General features: G+C 46.7%; 2 protein-coding genes and 1 non-coding gene across 4 annotated transcripts in view; 2 read left to right on the forward strand and 1 right to left on the reverse strand.

Annotated features, from left to right (window-relative positions):
* The window catches only part of LOC135805234 (coiled-coil domain-containing protein 171-like), a 31,407-nt gene extending 14,332 nt beyond the window's left edge, over nt 1-17,075 (reverse strand). For both annotated transcript variants that reach the window (XM_065319245.1, XM_065319246.1), the window contains exons 1-16: nt 16,882-17,075; nt 16,160-16,259; nt 15,353-15,527; nt 14,662-14,774; nt 14,446-14,534; nt 13,089-13,129; nt 11,555-11,649; nt 10,789-10,881; nt 10,222-10,316; nt 9,844-9,909; nt 9,179-9,317; nt 8,413-8,503; nt 6,552-6,700; nt 1,058-1,147; nt 684-842; nt 184-237 (exon numbers count right to left, since the gene is read on the reverse strand). In XM_065319245.1, the coding sequence (XP_065175317.1) occupies nt 184-237; nt 684-842; nt 1,058-1,147; nt 6,552-6,700; nt 8,413-8,503; nt 9,179-9,317; nt 9,844-9,909; nt 10,222-10,316; nt 10,789-10,881; nt 11,555-11,649; nt 13,089-13,129; nt 14,446-14,534; nt 14,662-14,774; nt 15,353-15,527; nt 16,160-16,258 (1,548 nt within the window). In that variant the 5' untranslated portion in view covers nt 16,259; nt 16,882-17,075. The remainder of the gene's footprint in view (nt 1-183; nt 238-683; nt 843-1,057; nt 1,148-6,551; nt 6,701-8,412; nt 8,504-9,178; nt 9,318-9,843; nt 9,910-10,221; nt 10,317-10,788; nt 10,882-11,554; nt 11,650-13,088; nt 13,130-14,445; nt 14,535-14,661; nt 14,775-15,352; nt 15,528-16,159; nt 16,260-16,881) is intronic.
* Nucleotides 17,076-20,625: 3,550 nt separating this feature from the next.
* On the forward strand, nt 20,626-23,097 carry LOC135805240 (uncharacterized). Its single transcript, XM_065319251.1, has one exon. The coding sequence runs from the start codon at nt 20,847-20,849 to the stop codon at nt 22,560-22,562; it is 1,716 nt and encodes a 571-aa protein (XP_065175323.1). The 5' UTR covers nt 20,626-20,846; the 3' UTR covers nt 22,563-23,097.
* Nucleotides 23,097-23,259, forward strand: LOC135807790 (U1 spliceosomal RNA). The gene has a single exon (XR_010552047.1). It is a non-coding gene; the product is annotated as a U1 spliceosomal RNA (small nuclear RNA).
* The last annotated feature ends 406 nt before the right edge of the window (nt 23,260-23,665 follow it).

Below are 23,665 nucleotides of genomic sequence, written 5' to 3' on the forward strand. Positions count from 1 at the left end.
AGCTGTAGGCAATACTACATCAAGGAATGTCTAAATGTGTAGTGGACTGAAACATGGTTAGAAGCAATGCGGGCTGTTACGGCAGCTAGGAGGTAGTGGGACATCAAAAGCGCAGAAGCAAAGCAGTTAACATGATGGCTAAAAGGGAAAGTTGTGTGTGGCGTTGCCTGATGATGCTCCTACCTCCTCGGCATCTACCATTTGCTGGGCGTGTAGCCTTTCCACCTGTGCATTGGCCTGTTCAGTAGTCATGATGAAGAAGTAACCACACATGGAACAAAAAGAATATCATTTCTACGGAGCAGCTGCCAACACCAATCTACCCGCGTCACCTCCAACACATGACAATGCCGCTTTTGAAGGAAAGTCAGCCCCATGATACACCGTCACACAGGTTCTAGTCCAGGAGAGTCACTGCTAAGCAGGGAAAGGGTGACAGGATTCTGGACAACAGATTGCTATTCATGTACATGTACATTGCATACAGGCAAAAAGAGTACGTTCAACGTGCTACATTAGTTCTAACATGGCACATGATTGTAGTAAACCAATAGGAACACAACAATAACTAAGCACACCCATCTCAACCACTATTACGAAATACGAATGGTAACAGTCAATGATCCTATCCGGTCAGGTACAAGCATGTACTCGAAGTAGCAGCATGTCCAACATTTACTCACCAGCTCGGCAGCGTGGAGTTTGCCTCTCTCCTCCTGCAGCAGGCGCTGTAAGTCGTCCGCCATACTCTGGGTCTGCCGCAACTGCAAGTCTTTGTCAGCCAGAGTGCTGCTTTTGTTACGTAGTGAACCTTCCAGATCCTTCAGTCTGACCTGCGCTTTCTGCAAACAATGCCCGTGGACAAAACAACTCATTAGAAGTACGAGCTCGTAAGCTACTGCAAAAGCCAATGGAAATAGTTCAAAGTCCTAATGGGTCTTGTCATTGGTTTTGCAAAGTGAAAACAATTGCCGGGGCTCTCTGAAGCTTGAATAATGCTCATGGCATGTCAGCATTATCAAACCAGTCAGTTCAAAATCAGAGACAAACAAGTTACCTTTAGTGCAACGTCAGCTTCAGTGGCCATGTGTTGGTGACTGTCAAACTGTTCCGATGTAGTCTTTAGCTTGGCGTCAAGAGATGAAACCTAGAGTTCCGTAGACACAACAAAGAGAGAGAGAGAGAGAGAGAGAGAGAGACGTTCATGACTACAGTGGCAGTGATATCATCACAGAAACACACGGCATTTTAAACATGCCCTATGGGTAAGATTTGACCTACAGTGCTGGCGGACAGTGAAAATCGCCCAATGCATAAGGTTGTGCTGGGCGCAGCACATTCATCCCCGGCACTACTGTAGCATGGCTACTTCATCACACGTAATTTGTATACACATGAATAGTACACCGTAGGAATGCATGAATAGCAGTGCGCATACTCGCACTGCCTTGGTCTTCTTCTTCTCCTTGTGAGACAATGAACGAAAGATAACTACTTACGTAACTACACGTAAGTGCTTTGAGTGCTGAGAGTATACGTGTTATATATGCACTCTGATGTAATATATTATGTACTCTGTATGCATTTGTATATACTCATTGCGCATGCTCTGAATCATGGTCTTACTCTACATGTATCCATGCCGGCTGGTTGACTCTGGTGAGCTGCGTGTGAGACTGCATGTAGGGTGTACGTGGATACACAACAAATGGCGACGAAGATGAAAATTTTGTTTTGAGATAATTTGTTTAGTTGAGTGCTTGCGAGAATTTGGTAAACCATGGCCTCTTCAGGGAAGGCCACCCTGGAGCAGTTTTCTGGCGGGGACTTTGCGGAGTACCGGGAACGGCTTGAGTTTTATTTTCTCGCAAATGACATCGGTGTTGTTTCAGCCAGTGCAAACTCATCGGAGAAAGAACGCGTACGTAAGAAGATGATTGCACATCTAATCTCTTCACTGTCGAAAGACGTCTACTCCACTTTGCGGAACCTCTGTCTGCCGGAGTCAATATCGGACAAGACCTTCGAGCAGATTTGTGACCTACTGAATGGATATTACAGAGTGGAGCGTTCCACGATGACTTCTTCTTTTCAATTTCGCGATTGCAACCAGAGACCAGCGGAAAAGCTGGTAGATTACGCAAATCGTTTGAAACGTGCGGCAGTAGCCTGCGACTTTGGGTCGCATTTAGACAGATCCCTAAAAGATCAATTTATGGCAGGAGTCTACAGTCAGGAGATCAAGCGGACGATTCTGACTAGTCCTGACAGCAAGACGAAGAAGTTTCAGGATGTGCTGGATATCGCTTTACGGGAGGAGCGCGCCATCATGTTTGCTGAGCAGCTTACTCCAGGTACTACTACTAGTACTAGATCAACATCTACGCCGTCCGAGTCAGTCAACAAGATGAGAGCTACCACTACCAGTAAATCCAAGTCAGCAAGTGCATCTAGAAAGCCAAATCACTCGCAGGACCAGAAAGGGTCAAAGTCGACGAAGGGCAAGGTTTGTTATCGTTGTACATCTGATTTGCATATGGCTGACAAGTGTCCTCATCGATCTACTACTTGTCGATACTGCAAGAAACGAGGACATCTCGAAAGAGCCTGCATCACCAAGCAGAAACGAGGTGAAATTCACCACGTGGATGACGAACCTGATGATCGAGGTGAGATCGTTTCTGATTGTGATGTTGATGATATGCCTATCTACAAGATTCGATCGGGTAGTGGAAAACACCCTCCGTATACTGTAATGGCGGAAATCAATGATGTTTGTTCACCAATTTGCATGGAAATCGATACAGGTAGTGCTGTATCCATCATCACCAAATCTGATTACGAGAAATTGGGTGCACCAGTGTCGTCTCTTGTAACTCAATCAGTCCAGCTCATTGGGTTTTCCGGTTCCATCATCCCCTGTTTAGGTGAAGGGAAATTTCCAGTGTCAATAAATGGGCAAAAGCACACTGTTCTCTTGCGCATTGTCGATACAAATGGTCCATCTCTGTTGGGCAGAGATCTTCTCTCACTTTTCAAACTAGAATGGAGGGAAATATTCTCGGTGAAGTCTGAAATTGATAATGCTCTTATACGCGCAAAGCTGCAGGAGGAAATGCTTCAGAAATTTGAGAGTTTGTTTGACACGTCAACTGTCGGCAAATTAAATTCAACTCAGGTCACTTTGCGTGTAAATGATTCAAAACCTGTGTACATGAAGGCTCGTTCAGTACCATTTGCAATCCGGGAGAAATACGAGCAAGGCCTCTCTAAACTGGAGGAGGAAGGTGTAATACGCAAAGTTGAATTTTCGAAATGGGCTTCACCTACGGTTCCGGTTCAAAAACCAGACGGAAATGTACGTATCTGTGCTGATTACTCGCGCACCATCAATGCTAATTCGGATTTAGAAAAATATCCGTTACCTACCATAGACGAAATTCGTGCCAAGTTGAATGGTGGGCAGAAGTTTACGAAGCTTGATTTATCTCAGGCGTACCACCAGCTAGAGCTTGATCCTAAGTCGAGGGGGTATACTACAATCAATACCCACCGTGGTCTGTTTGAATATGTACGTCTACCGTTTGGCATTCATTCAGCAGTCTCCATATTTCAGCGTACTATGGAGACTCTCCTGGCGGGTATCGATGGCTGCATTGTGTATGTAGATGATATTCTAGTCACAGGTCGAAATGATGCAGAGCACAAAAGAAATCTGGAAATGGTTTTGCAGCGGCTACAAGATGCGGGAATGCGTTTGAAAGCCACGAAAACCGAGTTCATGCTACCGCAAGTCTCGTACCTTGGTCATACTTTGAGTGCGAGTGGTATGGCGCCTTCGCCAGGAAGAATCGATGCTATGGTTAATGCCAATGCTCCTACGTCCGTCAGTGAGCTTCAATCGTTTATTGGGTCTGCGAATTATGTTCGCAAATTCATACCCAATTTTGCTCGGATTATGGCGCCACTTTACGCTCTGCTAAAGAAAGATACTGTTTGGAGATGGTCAGATTCTGAACAGACAGCGTTCCTTACGATAAAGAATGCTTTATGTTCCACGGAGGTTTTGGCGCACTATTCGGCGGGTCTGGAGCATGTCTTGCAATGCGACGCATCAGGAACGGGTCTTGGTGCGGTTCTTTTACAGAAAAACGAAAATGGTGATTACCAACCCATTTCGTATGCGTCTCGTCTGTTGAATAAAGCGGAGAGAAACTATTCAAATATTGAACGGGAGTCACTCGCTCTTGTGTTTGGTGCAACCAAATTTCGCCAATATCTCCTGGGAAAGAAATTTGTCCTTGAAACTGATCACAAACCTCTGGTGAAATTGTTCGGCATGCAGGAAGGTGTTCCGTTCCTGGTTTCTTCCAGATTAAAGAAATGGAAGTTATTACTTTCAGCGTATGACTACACCATCCAACACATTGCGGGAAAGGCAAATGTTCTGGCAGATTTCATGTCTAGAAAACCAATTTCTGGAAATCCTTCTACCCCGGAACTAGGTGAAACACGTGTACTTTTCATTGAGGACGAGCTCATTGATGCTCAAGTTGTATTGAATGCCACTGGAGATGATCCAGTTCTAGAGCGTGTTCGTCACTACACTTTGAATGGTTGGCCAGAGCATGTGAAAGAGGTGGAGTTACAGCCGTACTTTGTAAAGCGCTGGGAACTATCTATTGTAAATGATGTATTACTCTGGAATGAACGAGTGGTAATCCCCATGGCTTTGCGCGCGATGCTCTTGAGTGAATTGCACTCGGAACACACAGGCGCTGTACGAATGAAACGTATGGCACGTCGATATTTCTGGTGGCCAAAGATGGATGACGAAATTGAAGATACCACCAAAATGTGCGCTACGTGTCAAGAACAGGCACGCAAACCTAGTAAATCCTATGCTACCTGGTCATGGCCGTCGGGTCCATGGCGTCGTCTGCACATAGACTTTGCGGGTCCATTCATGGGCAAAATGTTTCTGGTGATTGTCGATGCGTATACGAAATATCTGGAAATTGTCCCGATGACACATGCCACATCAACGGGTACTATCAAAGCTTTGAGACGTTTGTTTGCCACATTCGGTCTACCCACTCACATCGTTAGTGATAATGGGACCCAGTTCACTAGTGCTGAATTTACCTCGTTTCTCCAGAAAAATGGAATCGCACACACTCGTTCAGCTCCCGGCCATCCGGAGACAAACGGTCTCGCTGAGCGATATGTCGGTCATTTTAAAGCTAAAATGAAAGCAATGGGAACAGAAGGTGACGACCTAGATACACGACTACAACGATTTCTAATGACATTTCGGTCAACTCCTACGGCGAATGGTAAATCACCGGCAGAAATGCTATTTAATCGCCAACCACGACTACGTTATGATGCTTTGAAAACAACACGGAATGCGGAGGCACAATCTTTCAATCAAAACCAGCATTTGCTACCAGAATACAAACCGGGTGATGCTGTGTTTGCGTTACGTTTTCAAAACCATGGTACAACCTGGGTCCCTGGTGTTGTTCTCTCTATCTGCAGTGCTATGAATTACTCTGTCCAGGTAAATGATGTGGTCTGGAAACGACACCGTAACCAACTCCGGCCACGTTCAATACCACTTTCTCAGTTAGCAGAACAGACACGTTCTGCACCACAGCAGCAACAACTCCAGCCGCAGCAGCAACAACTCCAGCCGCAGCAGCAGCAGCAACAACAACTGTCACCTCAACAGCCGACGACTTCACAGCAGAAAGAGCAGCCCATGCAACAGTCGCAGGATGAGCAGGCTCAACAGTCGTTAGCTTCTACAGCCCCAGCTGATGCTGTACCTGTTGACCGGCAGGTGACTCGATCTGGTCGGTCAGTCGTAAGACCAGCTCGGTATAACGGATGAGACATTTTATACATGTAGGATATGTAAATATTATATTATTTGCATGGATTGATTGAGATGATCGTGAATGCATGTACGTGGTTCTCTTGTTGCATTTGTATATATCAGTATAATGCTCTGTATAGTACATACCACACATAGAACATTGAACTTTGATAATTGGCACGTCAGACGATGGTACATTATTACATTGTCTGTTCTATGCTATTGTTCCTTGTCATGAAAATGTTTTGTTTTCGGTGTTACCTCTTTTTGCGAGGGGGATATTGTTATATATGCACTCTGATGTAATATATTATGTACTCTGTATGCATTTGTATATACTCATTGCGCATGCTCTGAATCATGGTCTTACTCTACATGTATCCATGCCGGCTGGTTGACTCTGGTGAGCTGCGTGTGAGACTGCATGTAGGGTGTACGTGGATACACAACAATACGGGTTACACTACCAACACCAGACGGTACACTCTAATGCAACAGTGCTGCCCTCATAATTGCGAAGTTCATTGCCCAGCACACCTTATTATATCTGTAATATCATCATACAATACTGTATGATCTGGAAAGCAGTGCCGCAGCAACATAAGCAAGCAGCATTGCTCAAGAGATAAATTATTCCTTTTGCGTTTAAAGTGGAACTAGTTGAACTTACAGTTGTGGACAACTTGGATATCTTCTCCTCGTAACCACCCACAACAGTGGCAAGTGATCTGACCAGCTCATCAATGTCAGCATCTGTCACTGTGCTGGAATCAGTGAAGCGACTCGGCTGCTTCTTCAAGCCAACTCTCCTGGTTTTGCCTGCAGTGGAGCAAGGTTGACAAGAGCAGTGCTTTCGCAGTGTAGGTAATCAACTTTTGTCTCAGTGTAGATAACCAACTTTTGTCTCAGTGTAGATAACCAACTTTTGTCTCAGTGTAGATAACCAACTTTTGTCTCAGTGTAGATAACCAACTTTTGTCTCAGTGTAGATAATCAACTTTTGTCTCAGTGTAGATAATCAACTTTTGTCTCAGTGTAGGTAATCAACTTTTGTCTCAGTGTAGATAATCAACTTTTGTCTCAGTGTAGATAATCAACTTTTGTCTCAGTGTAGATAATCAACTTTTGTCTCAGTGTAGATAACCAACTTTTGTCTCAGTGTAGATAACCAACTTTTGTCTCAGTGTAGATAACCAACTTTTGTCTCAGTGTAGATAATCAACTTTTGTCTCAGTGTAGGTAATCAACTTTTGTCTCAGTGTAGATAATCAACTTTTGTCTCAGTGTAGATAATCAACTTTTGTCTCAGTGTAGATAATCAACTTTTGTCTCAGTGTAGATAACCAACTTTTGTCTCAGTGTAGATAATCAACTTTTGTCTCAGTGTAGGTAATCAACTTTTGTCTCAGTGTAGATAACCAACTTTTGTCTCAGTGTAGGTAATCAACTTTTGCCTCAGTGTAGGTAATCAACTTTTGTCTCAGTGTAGATAACCAACTTTTGTCTCAGTGTAGGTAATCGGCAACTTTTGTCTCAGTGTAGGTAATCAACTTTTGTCTCAGTGTAGATAATCAACTTTTGTCTCAGTGTAGATAATCAACTTTTGTCTCAGTGTAGATAACCAACGTTTGTCTCAGTGTAGATAACCAACTTTTGTCTCAGTGTAGATAACCAACTTTTGTCTCAGTGTAGATAATCAACTTTTGTCTCAGTGTAGGTAATCAACTTTTGTCTCAGTGTAGATAATCAACTTTTGTCTCAGTGTAGGTAATCAACTTTTGTCTCAGTGTAGATAACCAACTTTTGTCTCAGTGTAGGTAATCAACTTTTGTCTCAGTGTAGGTAATCAACTTTTGTCTCAGTGTAGGTAACCAACTTTTGTCTCAGTGTAGGTAATCAACTTTTGTCTCAGTGTAGGTAATCAACTTTTGTCTCAGTGTAGATAACCAACTTTTGTCTCAGTGTAGGTAATCAACTTTTGTCTCAGTGTAGGTAACCAACTTTTGTCTCAGTGTAGGTAATCAACTTTTGTCTCAGTGTAGGTAACCAACTTTTGTCTCAGTGTAGGTAATCAACTTTTGTCTCAGTGTAGGTAATCAACTTTTGTCTCAGTGTAGATAACCAACCGTTGTCACGGACATGTTGCAAATCATTGTAACAAGTAAACCATGTCAGCTGATATAGGTGCTTCGGCAAAGTCTCCCCCGCATGCCAGCTCGTACATTTCTGTGACCTAAAAGGCCGCGGAAGGAGTGAATATCGGCCCGGCTCTATGTCTCACTGTGGAGCTAAATACGAGACAACTACTGAGTCGGCTTTTGTCTTCTAAAAAAAATGGCAAAGTTATCAAGAAGTACGGTACTTGGTTATACGGGTGATATCACCCCCGTACCCCGTGAATATACGGCTGATATTGCCTAGGCTCCAGCTGATATCAAACACATAGCTAATAAGTATTATCTATGGATACATGGCTAAGCATGCATGTGCACCTGCACGGGCCTACACTGCAGCACGGCGCGGGAACGTACTGAGTGTGGAATGACTGCGCTGTACGGACTTCTCCACGTGTTGGATCAGCGTCAGTAGTTGTTGATGGAGCTGTGTAATACTGGACTCCAGCTGGAGGACACACACACACACACACACACACACACACACACACATATATTCACACCCAAACAGTCAAACATGCCATTCGATTGCATGCAGTGAATGTAGTCATAGGACAGGAAGTGGCATGTTTTATCTAGTCGTGGTGTTCGTAGCCGAAATGTAGGACTTCAACTACATACCGGGGATCCGGCGACTCCCTATAGACACCTAGGAGCACACCATCCGACTGTTTACAGGATTCGGACTGCATACTGGACTCCCAACTGCCTATAGTGACGCGACTGTCTACTGAGTCCAACATAATATTCTACATCAAACTACACCAATACTGTGCAGTTGTGAGTCAGCACTTAAGATCCACTGCACTTCCTTCAGGGTTGTCGGGTGACGAAGGGTGGTCGGGTTAATCCTGGCAAGATCTAAAACGGTTTCTTTCAAAATTCCAGCGAAAGTTTTCTTAGAATCAAATACGCCTATCCGTACAGGCAATATCCAAATGTTTCATCTATTAATCTGGGTGTTGCCGGAGTTTGACGAAACCTGGGAATTCTAGCCTGGGCGTTCTGACAATAAGCTTTCTTAGAATCCAAAGGTTACTATGGCGATTCATTGGAAAAGGATGAGGTATAAGTGCAGCCAAAAAAAAGATTCATCACAAAAGCACTGGGAATATCTCCGAACCTTCTCCTTATCTGTCTTGGCATTGGCACACTCTGCCTTGGCACGTGACAGCTGTTTGGACAGGCTCTGCTCGGCCTGCTGCAGACGACTGAGAGTCTCCTTGTGTGTCTTCTCCGTGGTGGTGCATGTCGTTGTGCAGCTTCGGATAGTGGACAACACAAAGCCTCAGAGTATATCACCTTAATAGTTAGACATAGCTCACCATCAGTCAACAACAGTCACATGTACACGTACTAACCTACTCCACCCAACATTGGTCAGTTTGTAGATACGTACACAACATATTCCATCCGACATTCATCATGTGTCTGGAGTTCAGCGGATGCCAGGGTTGTTTTATCACCTCTCAATTTCAGATCGTGCTTTATGTTGGTAGAGCAAAACTGTGACACTAGACCATATCAGTCTGGTCTGACTAACGCTATGTCAAGATCACTGTGACCAAGCAATGACTTTGGAGATTCACAGCAAACAAATCAGTATGCAAACGTACATGCAATAGCTCCATACGGTGCCACTTTTCTCACTTAGGATGAAGTCTGATGAATGCAACAGTTTTTGAAATCTGCCCTACAAACGTTGCATTATGATAGGATCCGGGGCTGATGCAAGTTTAGTAAGTATCCAGTATTCCTACTTGAAGTACACAGAATTCAGTCACTTACTCGGCCAACTGCTGGGAAAGACTTCTCACGGTGGTCTGTTCTTCTGCTAGCCGTTCCTTTGCATCTCTACACACAGTGGAAGAAGTCAGCACAAGTTGACCCACGCCTATTGTAGTGGTGGCTACCACTGTTGGCTTTATGGGTTGCATACAGAAAAGACTGTTGTTAGTAATGACCCATGCAAAAGACACCATTTACATGCCGATATAATCATCTCAGAGTATATATATACATGCATAACTAAGACATGTAACACTCTCTATGAGGAAGAGATCAATGCGGCGGTGACGCCCTGCAGTCAGGCTGAACATACGGTCTCGACTTCTTCTGAAAAATAAGCATGCCTACTAACATGTACATGTGGTAGCATGATCTAACCGTAGCTGCTCCAGCAAGAGATTGGAGTTCACCGCTGCCTCGTTCCTAGCACTTCTCTCGGCCTTGGCAGATGTCTCGACATCTCTGAGACGCAGCTGCAGAACAGAGCAAGACAAACTCTGCTCAATACATTGCAGCCATGCCATGCAGGCAGTAAAGAGTTAGTAGTTACCAATCAGCACGGTGTACAGTAAAACTATGCAGTAACCTCACAAGAGCTCTGATTGCTTCCGTACCGGTGGCTATACTGATACTCGACGTGCACATGCAGCAGCAACGTTGAAGGGTACTCATCGGAAGTGTAGTGGACAGCAGTGAGCCAGCTCATCCACCAGAAAGCACTGTATTGATGATGGATACAATAGAGGCAGGAACCACCACATGAAATTGCACAATTTAATGCCAGGACACAAAGTACCAACAGTTGGTATGCACACACACACACACACACACACACACACACACACACACACACACACACACACACACACACACACACACACACACACACACACACACACACACACACACACACACACACACACACACAGTTAATCGCAGCAGTACCTGGACCACTTCGCAGTTGAACTTAGATTGCAGGTGAGAGGAGCGCTCCGCTTCAATCTTCTCCCTTAGTTCCACAAGCTCCTCAGCTTGCTCCTTCATGGCACAATAACAGGCGACACACACGGCACACACACAAACATGAACTCACTGACAACGTGCTTTATGCTCAGAATATACCCTTTACATCGTGTGTACACAGTAGGAACCATAGGATGATGTCATCACTAACCAACTGAGGTGAGTGCCATAAAACAAGAGGTTTCTTCTCCTGGCTATCTCAACTACATTGTACTGTTGTGGACATGGAAATCCGGTCGCACGTCTAATGGCCCCAGGGCGCTGGCCATGCGGCCGTGGGTAAGCGGGACACACATGCATTTTATGCGCTGCAGCGCGCTAGTTGCATCGGATCAACATGTGCCCTGCACGCAACGTTCTGTACGCGCTGAGGGCGCCGGCCCCGGTCAATCGACCGGATTTCCATGTCCACAACAGTAGCTACTTCAACTACTATGTTGTACGGAAAAGACCTTTGTACCAATGTTACATGACCGCACGTGTATATGATGCACAGCTACATGTTTGCAAGTTGCGTGCATATGCGGCAAGTGCTAGTGTGACTGTACACAACAGAATGCTCGGGTATGTCTAAATACAAACATGCATGCATGCACGTGCACGTACACACACACACACGCACACACGCACACACACACACACACACACACACACACACGCACACACATAGAGGCAAACAACCTGTTACCTTAGCTTGAGCAGCGAGGCCTTGATTTTGGCCTATGGCCATCTCTAGTTGCTCCATTTGCTTAGCAATAGTTTCTCGTTGAGTCATATTGTCACCTATGCACAACAGTCAGCAATTCGTGTCAGTTTCTCAATTGCACTATCGCTGTTACGGCATGGATGTGTGTCGTACAAACAACATGCCACTGCCCTTCCCTAGACAAAATGGCTATTGTAGTAGACGGTAGTTTTTTATTATTTTACTAACTGGTAATTGGAAGTCAACACACTTAGCATGTCAGAGACATACAGGACTTTCTGTTTGGCATTCTTTCTATTCAGTACACGTACAAAACAACTCTATCACCCCCACCCCCATCCCCTCCCATCTGTGTCCCTTCGATCTTCGAACTTACTAACGGTAACCTTGGGCGCAGGGACAATCACATGTTGAATGAATGCTTCCCATTACCAGGAATGTTACTTTGTTTTTAAATGTGTTTAAAAAAATAAGTGAACACAGTAAACCAGCAGAAATGGAGAATCTCCAATAACTACAAAGGCATGGGATGGGAGGGGGGGCATGCTCAATGAGTAAAGATCATGGCAGGGCAAGAACGGCTCTACTGGGCTACCAGTTTCACAGAAGGAAGATCTTCACTGAGTGTGCCATGAAATTAAGCCCAGTGTCAGTTGCCACACCAAGCCATGTCTGCAGTCACAAGACATGCCTGCAGTTACAAGCCACGCCTGCAGCTCCAAGCCATGTCTGCAGTTCCAAGCCATGTCTGCAGTTCCAAGCCATGCCTGCAGTTCCAAGCCATGTCTGCAGTTCCAAGCCATGTCTGCAGGTTCAAGCCATGCCTGCAGTTCCAAGCCATGTCTGCAGTTCCAAGCCATGTCTGCAGTTCCAAGCCATGTCTGCAGTTCCAAGCCATGTCTGCAGGTTCAAGCCATGCCTGCAGTTCCAAGCCATGCCTGCAGTTCCAAGCCATGTCTGCAGTTCCAAGCCATGTCTGCAGTTCCAAGCCATGTCTGCAGGTTCAAGCCATGCCTGCAGTTCCAAGCCATGTCTGCAGTTCCAAGCCATGTCTGCAGTTCCAAGCCATGCCTGCAGTTCCAAGCCATGCCTGCAGTTCCAAGACATGCCTGCAGTTCCAAGCCATGCCTGCAGTTCCAAGCCATGCCTGCAGTTCCAAGCCATACCTGCAGTTCCAAGACATCATACTGCCTGCAGTTCCAAGCCATGCCTGCAGTTCCAAGCCATGCCTGCAGTTCCAAGCCATGTCTGCAGTTCCAAGCCATGCCTGCAGTTCCAAGCCATGTCTGCAGTTCCAAGCCATGTCTGCAGTTCCAAGCCATGCCTGCAGTTCCAAGCCATGCCTGCAGTTCCAAGCCATGTCTGCAGTTCCAAGCCATGTCTGCAGTTCCAAGCCATACCTGCAGGTCCAAGCCATACCTGCAGTTCCAAGCCATGGCTGCAGTTCCAAACCATGTCTGCAGTACCAAGCCATATCTGCAGTTACAAGTCATGTTAGCGCTAAGAAGCAACTCACTGGAAAAACGGTCCACTCTTGCCTGGAGTGTTGAAGCCAAACTGGGTTGACATGCAAGCACGCACAAACACAGGCAGGGCATGAAGCATGGCAACTCCAGCATAAAGAGGAAGCAAAGTCTATCGACATACATGTAGATGCCTTTACAGAAGACGTATTGCTCACACACTTGTTAAATGGGCCTAGCCACCATATGGATGTGTCCTTTTTGAAAAGAAGATTACTGCCTTCACTCTATATTCGTGTTTGCACAGAACAACACAGGACAAGGGTAGTTTGTTGTAGCCGCTATTTGTGTTTGCATATGTGGACTCAGTCCATATTTGTGTTTGCATATCGGGGGACTCAGAGTCCATAGCACCTTAGCTTTCTCGCCTCCTGATCGCTGAATCTCACACTAGTATTGGTCATGTTGCTACAGAGAAAGCTGCCGGGACTGCACGCAACAACCTGGCGGGAAAGCAACCGTACATTCATCACCAACAGTACATTCATATCCCACTTTTATGTTGATGTATATTGTCATTCGAATCTTCCCAAGTTGTACATTGTAGTGTTGAGATACCGAATTGAAATAAATCAATACAGTACAGGTCGTCCCTCGTTAATACATAATCTCTGGGACTTGACAAATGTTATGTATTAACGGGGTTAAGTACTAAACGAAAGTGTACATAACTTGCTTGTGTACCAGAATTTTTCACTTTTTTCTACTTTTCTGAGTGTTTCTTGCTACCATGACTAGACAGCGAGATATTCTTGATTCCCTCGATAACAGTTATAACATAAAAATTATGTTATACCGGTCCCCGTGTGCGAAGATTCTACAGTTTGCATGATACATGCCCAACCGCGCCTGTATAGTCACTCGAAAAAAAACAGAGCTTTGTCGGTTTGTGATGTGCGCTCTGATTTCTGAGCTAATTGCGTCCACAAGTAGAAACTAGAACACGATGTGCCTCCACTGGAAGGCCAAAAGACCAACAAATTATGTACTATTGAGGCAGGTGGCATGCGGGTACGGAGAAATGTTATGTACTAACGGGGTTTATGTACTAACGAATTATGTACTAACCGACAAAATTTGTATGGAAGTGACCACGTTTCGTCCGGGACTTGAGATTTCTTATGTACTAACGGGGTTTATGTACTAACCGGACTCGTATTAACGGGGGACGACCTGTACAATACAACCGATAGCATGTCGTCGTCTCGCATTCATCTAGGTTCACGTTTGTGCATTTGTCCACCTTGCCCATCAGACATTGACTAATACGGCACACATGACCAAAAGACCCGTGTATCCGATGTTGATGTATGTGCAGGGCTCTAGGCATACATCTACCCACGAGATCACCTGGTCTGCTCCGCCAGCTTGCTTTCCAGTGAAGATGTTTCGGACGTGGCCACGGTGCATCGCTCGCGAGCAGCAGTGAGCTCTGCTTCCTGCACAGAACACACAAATACACAGAAAATCATGATGTCCCCCACTACTACATGCCCTTAGCCCAGACAACACTGGAACATCGGTAACGGGCAGCGGAAAATGCTACAGAAACATGACAAGACTCACACGCTGTTGCAGAACGGTAGCAAAGTGTGCGGTGCGCTCTTCATGCTCGGCACGGAGTCTTGTCAGGCCCACTTCAAACTCTTTAGCGCGGTCGGATTCAAATGTGAGGTGAGCTGCACAGCATAGCATGTACAAAAGCAAAATAGGTGTACATCATGAGTTGAGTTGCAGCAATGTGTGACAAGATGAAGGAGAAGACACGGACAGTGGTTCACATCGAGAAGGTGGATGGACAGTTCCAAGTACAATATGCAGGCGCTGCTGCCCAAGTTAACCCAGACACACACGCACATAGTGCTGGCATAGTGCTGTGAGTATTAATTTTGTTAGCTTTGTCCCTAGCATGCACTGTTCAGGAGCCGGAGAAATCTATGGACAATCTTTCATTATGGTGTCAGATCAGAAGGTGTGTCTTCTTGAGCTGTCTGGGTGTGAACATACATTCCTCTGCAGATGCTCTCTGGATTGTCGAGATATACTTTTGCATGAAGAATAATGGTGGTGTATGTATGTATGTACATTTTAGTACACTTATAACTCAATTGAGTTAGAAAGATGCCCGGCGGAAAGTGGCATCCTGATATCGGAGCTAGGTTTGGATACGGGAGGGTTGAATAGGATATACCATGAATATTGACATCCTCAGGCCTGCAGTTTGTACTGAGTGCACATACATGTATATTATGCATACCTTCGGCATCTTGCTTGCTACGAAGCAAGGCAGCAAACTCGTTAGCATGTGCCATTGCCTGGTTCTCGGCATCACCCTTGACAGTGGCCGCTTGCAGGTCAGACTGTCGACGGGCCACTTCATTTTGCTCGAGAAGCATGCGCAAGTGGGCCACTTGAGTTTCCAGTTCTGAGCACTGTACCATGCCAGTAGTAGCGGCGGACGAAAGTGATGCACGCGTGCATGTGCAAACAGACACACAAACACACATACACACACACCATGTACCATGTACCATGTACCATGTAAGCAGCCTAGAGACTTTAGACAACTTTCTACCATGTGCCATGTATACGCCCTTCGCAAGAGAAGCACGCAGATCTGAAAATGCACTGGATGTGCACCCACAGATTTTCTCTTATAGCAACGATAGCGAACAAGATCTGAATGAGACAGATCGAGACTTGCGCCAGATAACTGTCTAATCCACACAACTGGCGAAGCCATGTGACTCGACCACCAATGCACACCTGGTCCACACCACACGAAGTACATCGGCATAAAACGGCCCAAGACACACACACACACACACGCACACACATACACACAGACACAGACACACACACACACACACACACACACACACACACGCACATACAGACACAGACTCACATGCACACACGCACGCACGCACACACACACACACACACACACACACACACACACACACACACACACATACACACACCGGTTTATACCCATACCCATACAAACCATGTACATGGTCACAAAATTAATGAACAAACTGTAGATGACGGCTGAACGTACCCGCTTATTCCCATCTTGTAGAGTGCGGACGTTCTGGTGCTCCAAATTGACAACACGTTGTTTCAGGTCAGAAGAACTGGTCTCGCTTTCCGATGCCATCCTGGGGAGACAGATGCATCAGATTTCTAGTGATCAAGTCTAAAATAGCGCACACCTATCAACACGGTGACAGATACAGGATATTATGCAACAGACTCATACAATAATAGTTTTTTTGGGGGGGGGGGGTGTTTCATTTACAGTTGCAGGCCTGCCGGAACCGGTCCGGTTGGTCAGGTTATTACTGGACCAACTTTTTGGCCACCAACCCTTGTTTCCTACATGTGCGGGCATGTGTACCCACCATATCATACACGGAGTATGAAAGGCCATCATACTACCGGATCAACCAAAAACTGCTTCTGGCGGTCCCGAGTCATATGTGGAACATCCATACGTCACCATATCCGAACATGTTTTAAATCAACTGAACCACTAGCCGCAGTGTAGTGCTAGTGTTCTAGCATATTTACAACTAAAGCTGTTACTTTGTCCAAGCTTGGCAATCGCTACATCATGACAATGTATTACTGGAGCTGTGGCACGGTGCTATTGTCCTGCACTTGTTAGAGAAATTGGACTACTAGTATACATCTCCAATCTGCAAGGACATTGATTACTAGTATACTCAGCAAAGCTATCACGTCAAAGGTTTCTATTCATAATAATAGTATTGCTCTCACGTGCATGTGATCCTTCACCGCTAGCGCGCTGGGCTTGTGGAGCTGGTGTGCGGCTCCTGTAGCGAGCTGAAACGCTACGCCTATGAAGTGTCCACTGCTGCGCCAAATGACGGCATTTTACTTACAATAATTTACAAATTGTTCATGTCCAATGTCATCTTCCTCCGGCCTGGTGCACAGAGGAAAGACTTCATTTCAGATACGTAGTAACACAAAGTAACCTGAGGATTTCAGGACCGAGATCATTCTCCAAAATAATAATTTCAAAGCCTTTCCCGCCACTTCAAAAGGCGTGTTGCAACTGATTTGAGATGCTCACAGCACACTCGCCATCAAAAAATAGATCTACTCACAGTCGCTAGTCATGTAAACACTACGAAGTACGAGACTCGTGGTCACTGGCGGTATGCAGGTATGGTACCGGTCATGTCTACCTAGTACGTCTGCTGATCTGGCGAGTCCCTGTCAACTTACTTCAAACAAATCATGTCTTTCCAAAAATGCCAAAACATCGTCACGCAGAAGTAAGTTAGTTCTGGCTTTGCGGAGTCTCCCTCATCTTTGTCGACTTCGACGATCAGCTCGGGAAAGAAGAGACGGTAAATCACCATAGCCATAAGACATTATCCGTCCTTAGTCTTAGTAAGAGCTCGAGCAAATCTCGACGCCATCAGTGTCGCGATGCTGTCGCTATCGCCTAGCAGCTGGGCTGGGCTTGCTTGGCTAACCGCGGTGTGCGCTGTGTTTTTGGGCAGAGGAGCTGACAGTTTAGTGAGCGAGCCCATGCTTTTCATGGATCTTACGGACGTGACTAAAGTTGAAGGACGCGTTCGGGCCGTGGCCAACTCAGCCGTGCACCTCTCTGCCTACAGCGTTCCTGCAGAAAACTACACGGCCGGTGCAACAGTGTTTGCAGCATTTCCAATCTTGAAGAACTCCAGCATGCAGGATCGCGGTGGTGGTGATGATGGAGTCAGCGCATATGAATTAGGTACTGGTTATGAAGTGTTCGTGGCTGTCGGTAGGCCAGGAGAGCCGTGGCAACAACAGGAAGGTGATCGTCATGACGCGGACAGGGTGCGCCAGGCGCCTGGAGGCGGCGACTTTGCAGCTGACAAGAACGCCACTGCACCGTTCGTTGATGGTGTTCAGGTGAAGAGGTACACAACGGAAGATTTCTTGAAGTATTCCGACCCAGTGGTGGTACTCTTCTTACCCAACGGTGAGCTAAACGATGGCAAGGTCTGGACGGTGAAAAGCATGGATCGCAACATGGCCTCCGGTGAATATGTACTGTTTGCAGCGTATGGCTCCAGTGCCCACACATTCTCGAACGGCCCTGGCAACCCACCACCAACCAGCGAGAACTCGTTGAAACCGACCACGGGCAGCCTCTCAGAGGGCAACTTCAAGGATCATGACGATACCAACATCATCTACTCGAGCTTCTCACAAGGAACATCAGGAGCGCAGTGGGTGGATATGCAGATCATGTACGAAAACATCACGGTTACCATGGCCAGTACGTATCCACGCAAGAAGTACTGCGATAACATATCCAACAGCACCCGTCGTGTGGTGACATACCGCACATCCAAAGATGGCATCACGTGGAGCCAGGACGCAGGCTGCGCCGACAAGCCCCAGAAAGACGAGCACTGCAAGACGTTCGATACAGAGAACATGATTCGGCCGGACACAAAGACAGATCCACCGGAGCTGGAGTTCTATCGCATTCGTCCTTTCTACCTGGGCGACTCAAAGAGATTGGTAGCCCATACATTGCTCTACGTGCCTTCTCCACCAGAGGTTGTTGCGGTTCCTGGATACGGCCGACAGCCGCTATGGTACTGCAAGTCTGGCTGCTGTCACGGCCCGCACATGCATGAGGAGTGGTGGATTGGCCCAAATGACGGGGATCCGACCAACTTACTTGAATGGAGATTTCCGTTCTATGACACGCACGCCTTCCCGCACGATATTTGGGCCTTGTCGCAGCCAGTAGTTTATAACGACTCTCACATCTGGGTGGACAACGGCGCTGTGTGGGGCTTGCCTCTCTACCGACTGGCGGGACTCTATACTGCCTCAAATGGTGAGGTAATCACGACCGCATTTCAAATGCCAGGCACCCCGGTGTGGATAAACGCACAGGCTCTCTGGGAAGGTGGCAATCATGTGGGTGGCTGTGATGAAGGATGTGCTGCTTACATCATGGTGGAGCTTATCGATGCCAAGTCTGGTAGCATCATACCGGGGTATGACAAGGACAAGTCGATAATGGTGAATGTTGATGGATTGAGACTGCCTATAGTCTGGAAAAAAGAAACTGCAGGAGAGCCCGGCTCTGTTGTGGAGGAGCTCAATGGCAGTGAGCTGCAAGGACAGGAAATTAAAATGAAGATTTACTTTAGAGATGCGACCATCTATGCAATTGGAACCACTGGACAATAGAAGTGCACATACCGGTAGTCTAACTGCATACTGGATATTACTCATTACTGTAGCTCAGACTGCACCAATACTAGTAACTACAGCTCACTGCAGTCGTGGCCATCATTGCACTTCAGGCAACAAATTTTAAAACATTGCGTGATGCATTGTACGTTGAAGTATGATGACTTATGTCCTCACTGCATCCGTCGTGTAAGCCGTTCATGTCATTTGCCAAACGATTCCCCCGGTGTGCTGTGTATTGGTCTGGGTCTTGCCATGGAGCGCCCACAGCCTAACAGAAGGTGTTGTGCTTTTGGTAAGCCGGAGAAAGGGTGGCCACAAAACATGTTTTCAAGTTGCAATGATCACAGTCACTGCCGGGCTGCACTGGTGAAACATGTGTGTTAGCGTATCCTACAATCATAGTGCATGCTCATGGAGTACACTGTAGCCAACCTCAGAACTTCCTTACGTGTGCTCACGATCTGTTCACTTCTTTTCTATCTCCTTCTAGAACTCTCCAGAATCTCTTCAATCAGCATGTGCCATAAGAATATCTCTTCTACACACGTTCTCATGGCACATGCTGATTCCTTATATGTACCTTCTAGAACATTACCGTATGCGATCATGTCCCTTCGCCACTATACATGAGAGTACCTCCTTCCTGATCTTCACTCTATTCAGTCAGTTAGTCAGCTTTTGATTTCTTTCTCCCTTTCCTCTTGGATCAGCTCTATCGCCTCAATCTAGATTAGGCAGTTCCTTCAATTATCTCGGTTTTCAATAACAAACCTTCTGAAGACAACATTGCCGTTCGTGTACGTGATCATGTGTGGTAACGTGGACGTACATCACGACCCCGTTACACATAGTTATTATATGTACTCGTACACATCACTGACATCTAGATCTACACGTAACGATTATCGCAGAGACGTTGTCAAGATCTCCATCATGTCGTTCCTTCAATACTAAGTCGTATTACTACTTCATGTATCATTGATGATTGTATGTTGCACCTGAACAGGACATGACTGATTGTTATGCAGCAGCAGTTGTCAGATAACACTACACGTAGATATACACATGCATGACGTACCGTGTGTACACTTGCAGACTGATGCCGGTGTAAGAGACACACCCGGTACCCCTTACCACAGTTCAAACCAGCATACTACCGGTACATGATTTCTCCCCACAACACTAGCCACATGTAGATCATAGGCTACATCCATGATAACATTGTCATTCAAGTAGATCTGCATGACATTGTACTTCAATCATGTTTACTAGTGATCAGTTGAATGATGTGATTCAGCTAAGTTACTTACCGGTACTGTAGTTGCCGCAAGTGTAATAATAATTTTGAGACAACTTGGGGCCGCTACAGGTCCTCCACCTTCGGCCATTGCACCTTCAGGAATCACCACAATCCACAATCTCTTACAAGCATTTTCAATTTTCGGATCGGTGAGGCAAAGGTAGATGTTCGCCTTCCACTGCCGAGATCTGATCAGCCGTTGAAGATGCTAGCGAATTTCCTTCTCTTCCAGTTTGTCCTGTCTGTACTAGCGGTGCTGGGAAGGCTGCCCATCGCCAGCTATGCCCTCACGGATACAATGCTCTTCATGGATACCAAGGACGTGGAGAGCGTCTGGGGCAGGGTGAGACCGGTAGCCAATCCCGCGCAGCCGATTCCCATGCTGGCTTGTCCACCGGAAAACTACTCGTCCGGCGCGACCGTGACGGCAAGCTTCGTGGTGCTCGACAACGCGATGGAGTCGCCATCCCAGGATTGGCAAACGGGGAATGCGATCTATGAAATCTACGTAGTGGTCGGGCGAGGCGGAGAACCGTTTGTGGCGGGTGACGACCAACCAATTGACCGGGAGGAAGGCTCTTTGGTGGAGGTGAAAAGGTACACGACCAGCGATTTCAAAACATATTCATCGCCTGTTGTTGTAATTTCGCTAGCCAAAGTGAAAGACAAGGGCTGGACGGTGAAAAGCATTGATCGGGACAGCGCTACTGGACAGTACATCATGCTGGCTTCTGGCGAAGGTGGAACGCATGCCTTCTCCACAGACGAACCTCCAACCAAGCCGAACTCATTCAAACCTACCACGGGCAGCCTTGACAAGGCAAACTTCAATGACCATGACGACACAAATCTCATCTTCTCTCTAGCTCCCGGTGTTGATGAGCCGTGGGTTGATATGCAGATCATGTACGAAGACGTGAGCATCACAATGCCAAAGACCTACTCGAAAAAGAAGTACTGTGACAATCTGGGCGATACGTACCGCCGTGTGGTGTCCGTACGCACATCCAAGACGGGTGAGAAGTGGACACAGGATGCAGGCTGCAAAGACCAGCCACAAGTAGACGAGCACTGCAAGCATTTCGACCTGTCCAAGATGATTCGGCCCGTGGTCGACTCTGATCCACCTGAGCTGGAGTTCTACCGTGTGCGACCGTTCTACCTGTCTGGTACGCGGAGACTTGCCGCACACGCTCTACTCTACTCACCAGCACCGACACAACTTGCCACGGTCAAAGGATATGGTCGCCAGCCGCCAAGCTGCAAATCAGATGGCTGCTGCCATGGCCCACACATGTACGAGGAGTGGTGGATTGGCCCGAATGACGGCGATCCGACCAACATATCGGAGTGGAGAAGGCCGTTCTATGACACGCATGCCTTCCCACACGACATCTGGGCTATGTCGCAGCCATTGGTTTACAACAACTCTCACATCTGGGTGGATAACGGTGAAGTGTGGGGGCTGCCACTCTACCGACTTGCAGGACTCTACACTGATTCCAATGGTGAAATTGTCACGTCCGCATTTGCAATGCCAGGAGAGGCACTATGGCTGAATGCTCAGGCGCTCTGGGAAGGCGGCAATCATGTGGGTGGTTGCGACGAAGGATGTGCTGCTTACATCATGGTCGAGCTGTTGAATGCAACCAGTTCCAAGCGGCAGATTCCCATACCTGGCTATGAACGCCGAAATTGCATCATGGTCAACGTCGACAGCTTGCAGATACCCTTAGTTTGGAAGAAGGGAGGTCTAATGCACAACACGCCGCAAAATGGGCAGCTCAACACTGAGGAGAGCCGCACTGGGGAAGAACTGGTCGGGCAACCAGTCAAAGTTAAGATCTACTTCCGGCACGCTACCATATACGCCATTGGCACCAAGAGTACACTGGATAAGGCTGTGAGGCCTGCCAGTTGAGAAGCAGCAGCAGCCTGTGCAGATACACTAGTATAGTAGTACAGACACGGTAACTACTTAGTCACGGTACACTGTATGTGCCGCTACACTGTAACACTGTGACTAGCAGCGATGATGCTGTGATGAGTGGCATCACTTGCCTAGCAGCCACACCCAGGAGTGCTCTGCCTTGGAAACGACCCGCAGCCAGATTTACCGCCAAGTACCAGTGTCCCCGGCGCTCCCTCTCAAAATCCACCCTCTGCTTGGTCTCTGTCTACTAAGGTCTGAATGACAATACAAGTCATACTTCTGCTCAGTATCTCCTGGTTTAGTTGTCCTATTAGAGAGCAATGTCTGAGTGCTGCGTTGCTAATACTATTATAGTAATAGAGTTTTACAAGGTTTGGCAATGCTTGTAGAAAATACTTTAAAACTTGCCATGAGCTTCAGTACTCGAGTGCCGATTTGCGTTGTCATGGAGACATGTTTAGCCACTATCGCCACTTACAGAAGTATGTTTACCAATACACTTGCCATGCAAGTAGTAGCTTCATACTTACCTTGTACAGGGGACGCCGTGATCAAGCAGGCGGCTCCCTCAGGTCGAGGCCCCTCCATTGCACTCCGTTGGGGCTGAAGCCTGCGATTTCCCCAAACGTGGGAAAGTCGGGTGCGCAATTTCTGGTAGAGGGGGTTTGCGTTCGCGCAGCCCCTAATAAAAATAATGATAATTGGACTTTCATCATTGTACATGCATGCAAGAGTAAACCCAGCATGCATTGTGGGTGTCATACTGTGATAGGGCACGTACCGTAGACAGTATTCGTATGTTCTGTAGAGCCTGCACAGAACATTGCAAACGTGCCCAATTGCCTTACATGAAGAATTGAAGATCTGTAGCAGCACTGTTGTAGGGGTATATTTCATGTCAACACATTGACAATGCTGCACGCACTGCCAACACTACAACATGCCTTCAAAGTATGAATAGTACGGGAGCAAGCTGTTGTGTTTTGCCAGACATGATCCTGCGCAGCGTGACACGATTCTCCTTCATCTAGCAAGCATGCAATACGTAACATGTCAAATATAGAGGAAGCATTATTCTGCATGATTCTGCA

The sequence above is a fragment of the Sycon ciliatum genome, chromosome 1 (assembly GCF_964019385.1).
Source record: "Sycon ciliatum chromosome 1, ocSycCili1.1, whole genome shotgun sequence".
Classification (NCBI taxonomy): Eukaryota; Metazoa; Porifera; class Calcarea; order Leucosolenida; family Sycettidae; genus Sycon; species Sycon ciliatum.

Coding starts and splice junctions, on each gene's coding strand:
- LOC135805240 (XM_065319251.1), top strand. CDS start 20,847: ATGCTAGCGAATTTCCTTCTCTTCCAGTTTGTCCTGTCTGTACTAGCG.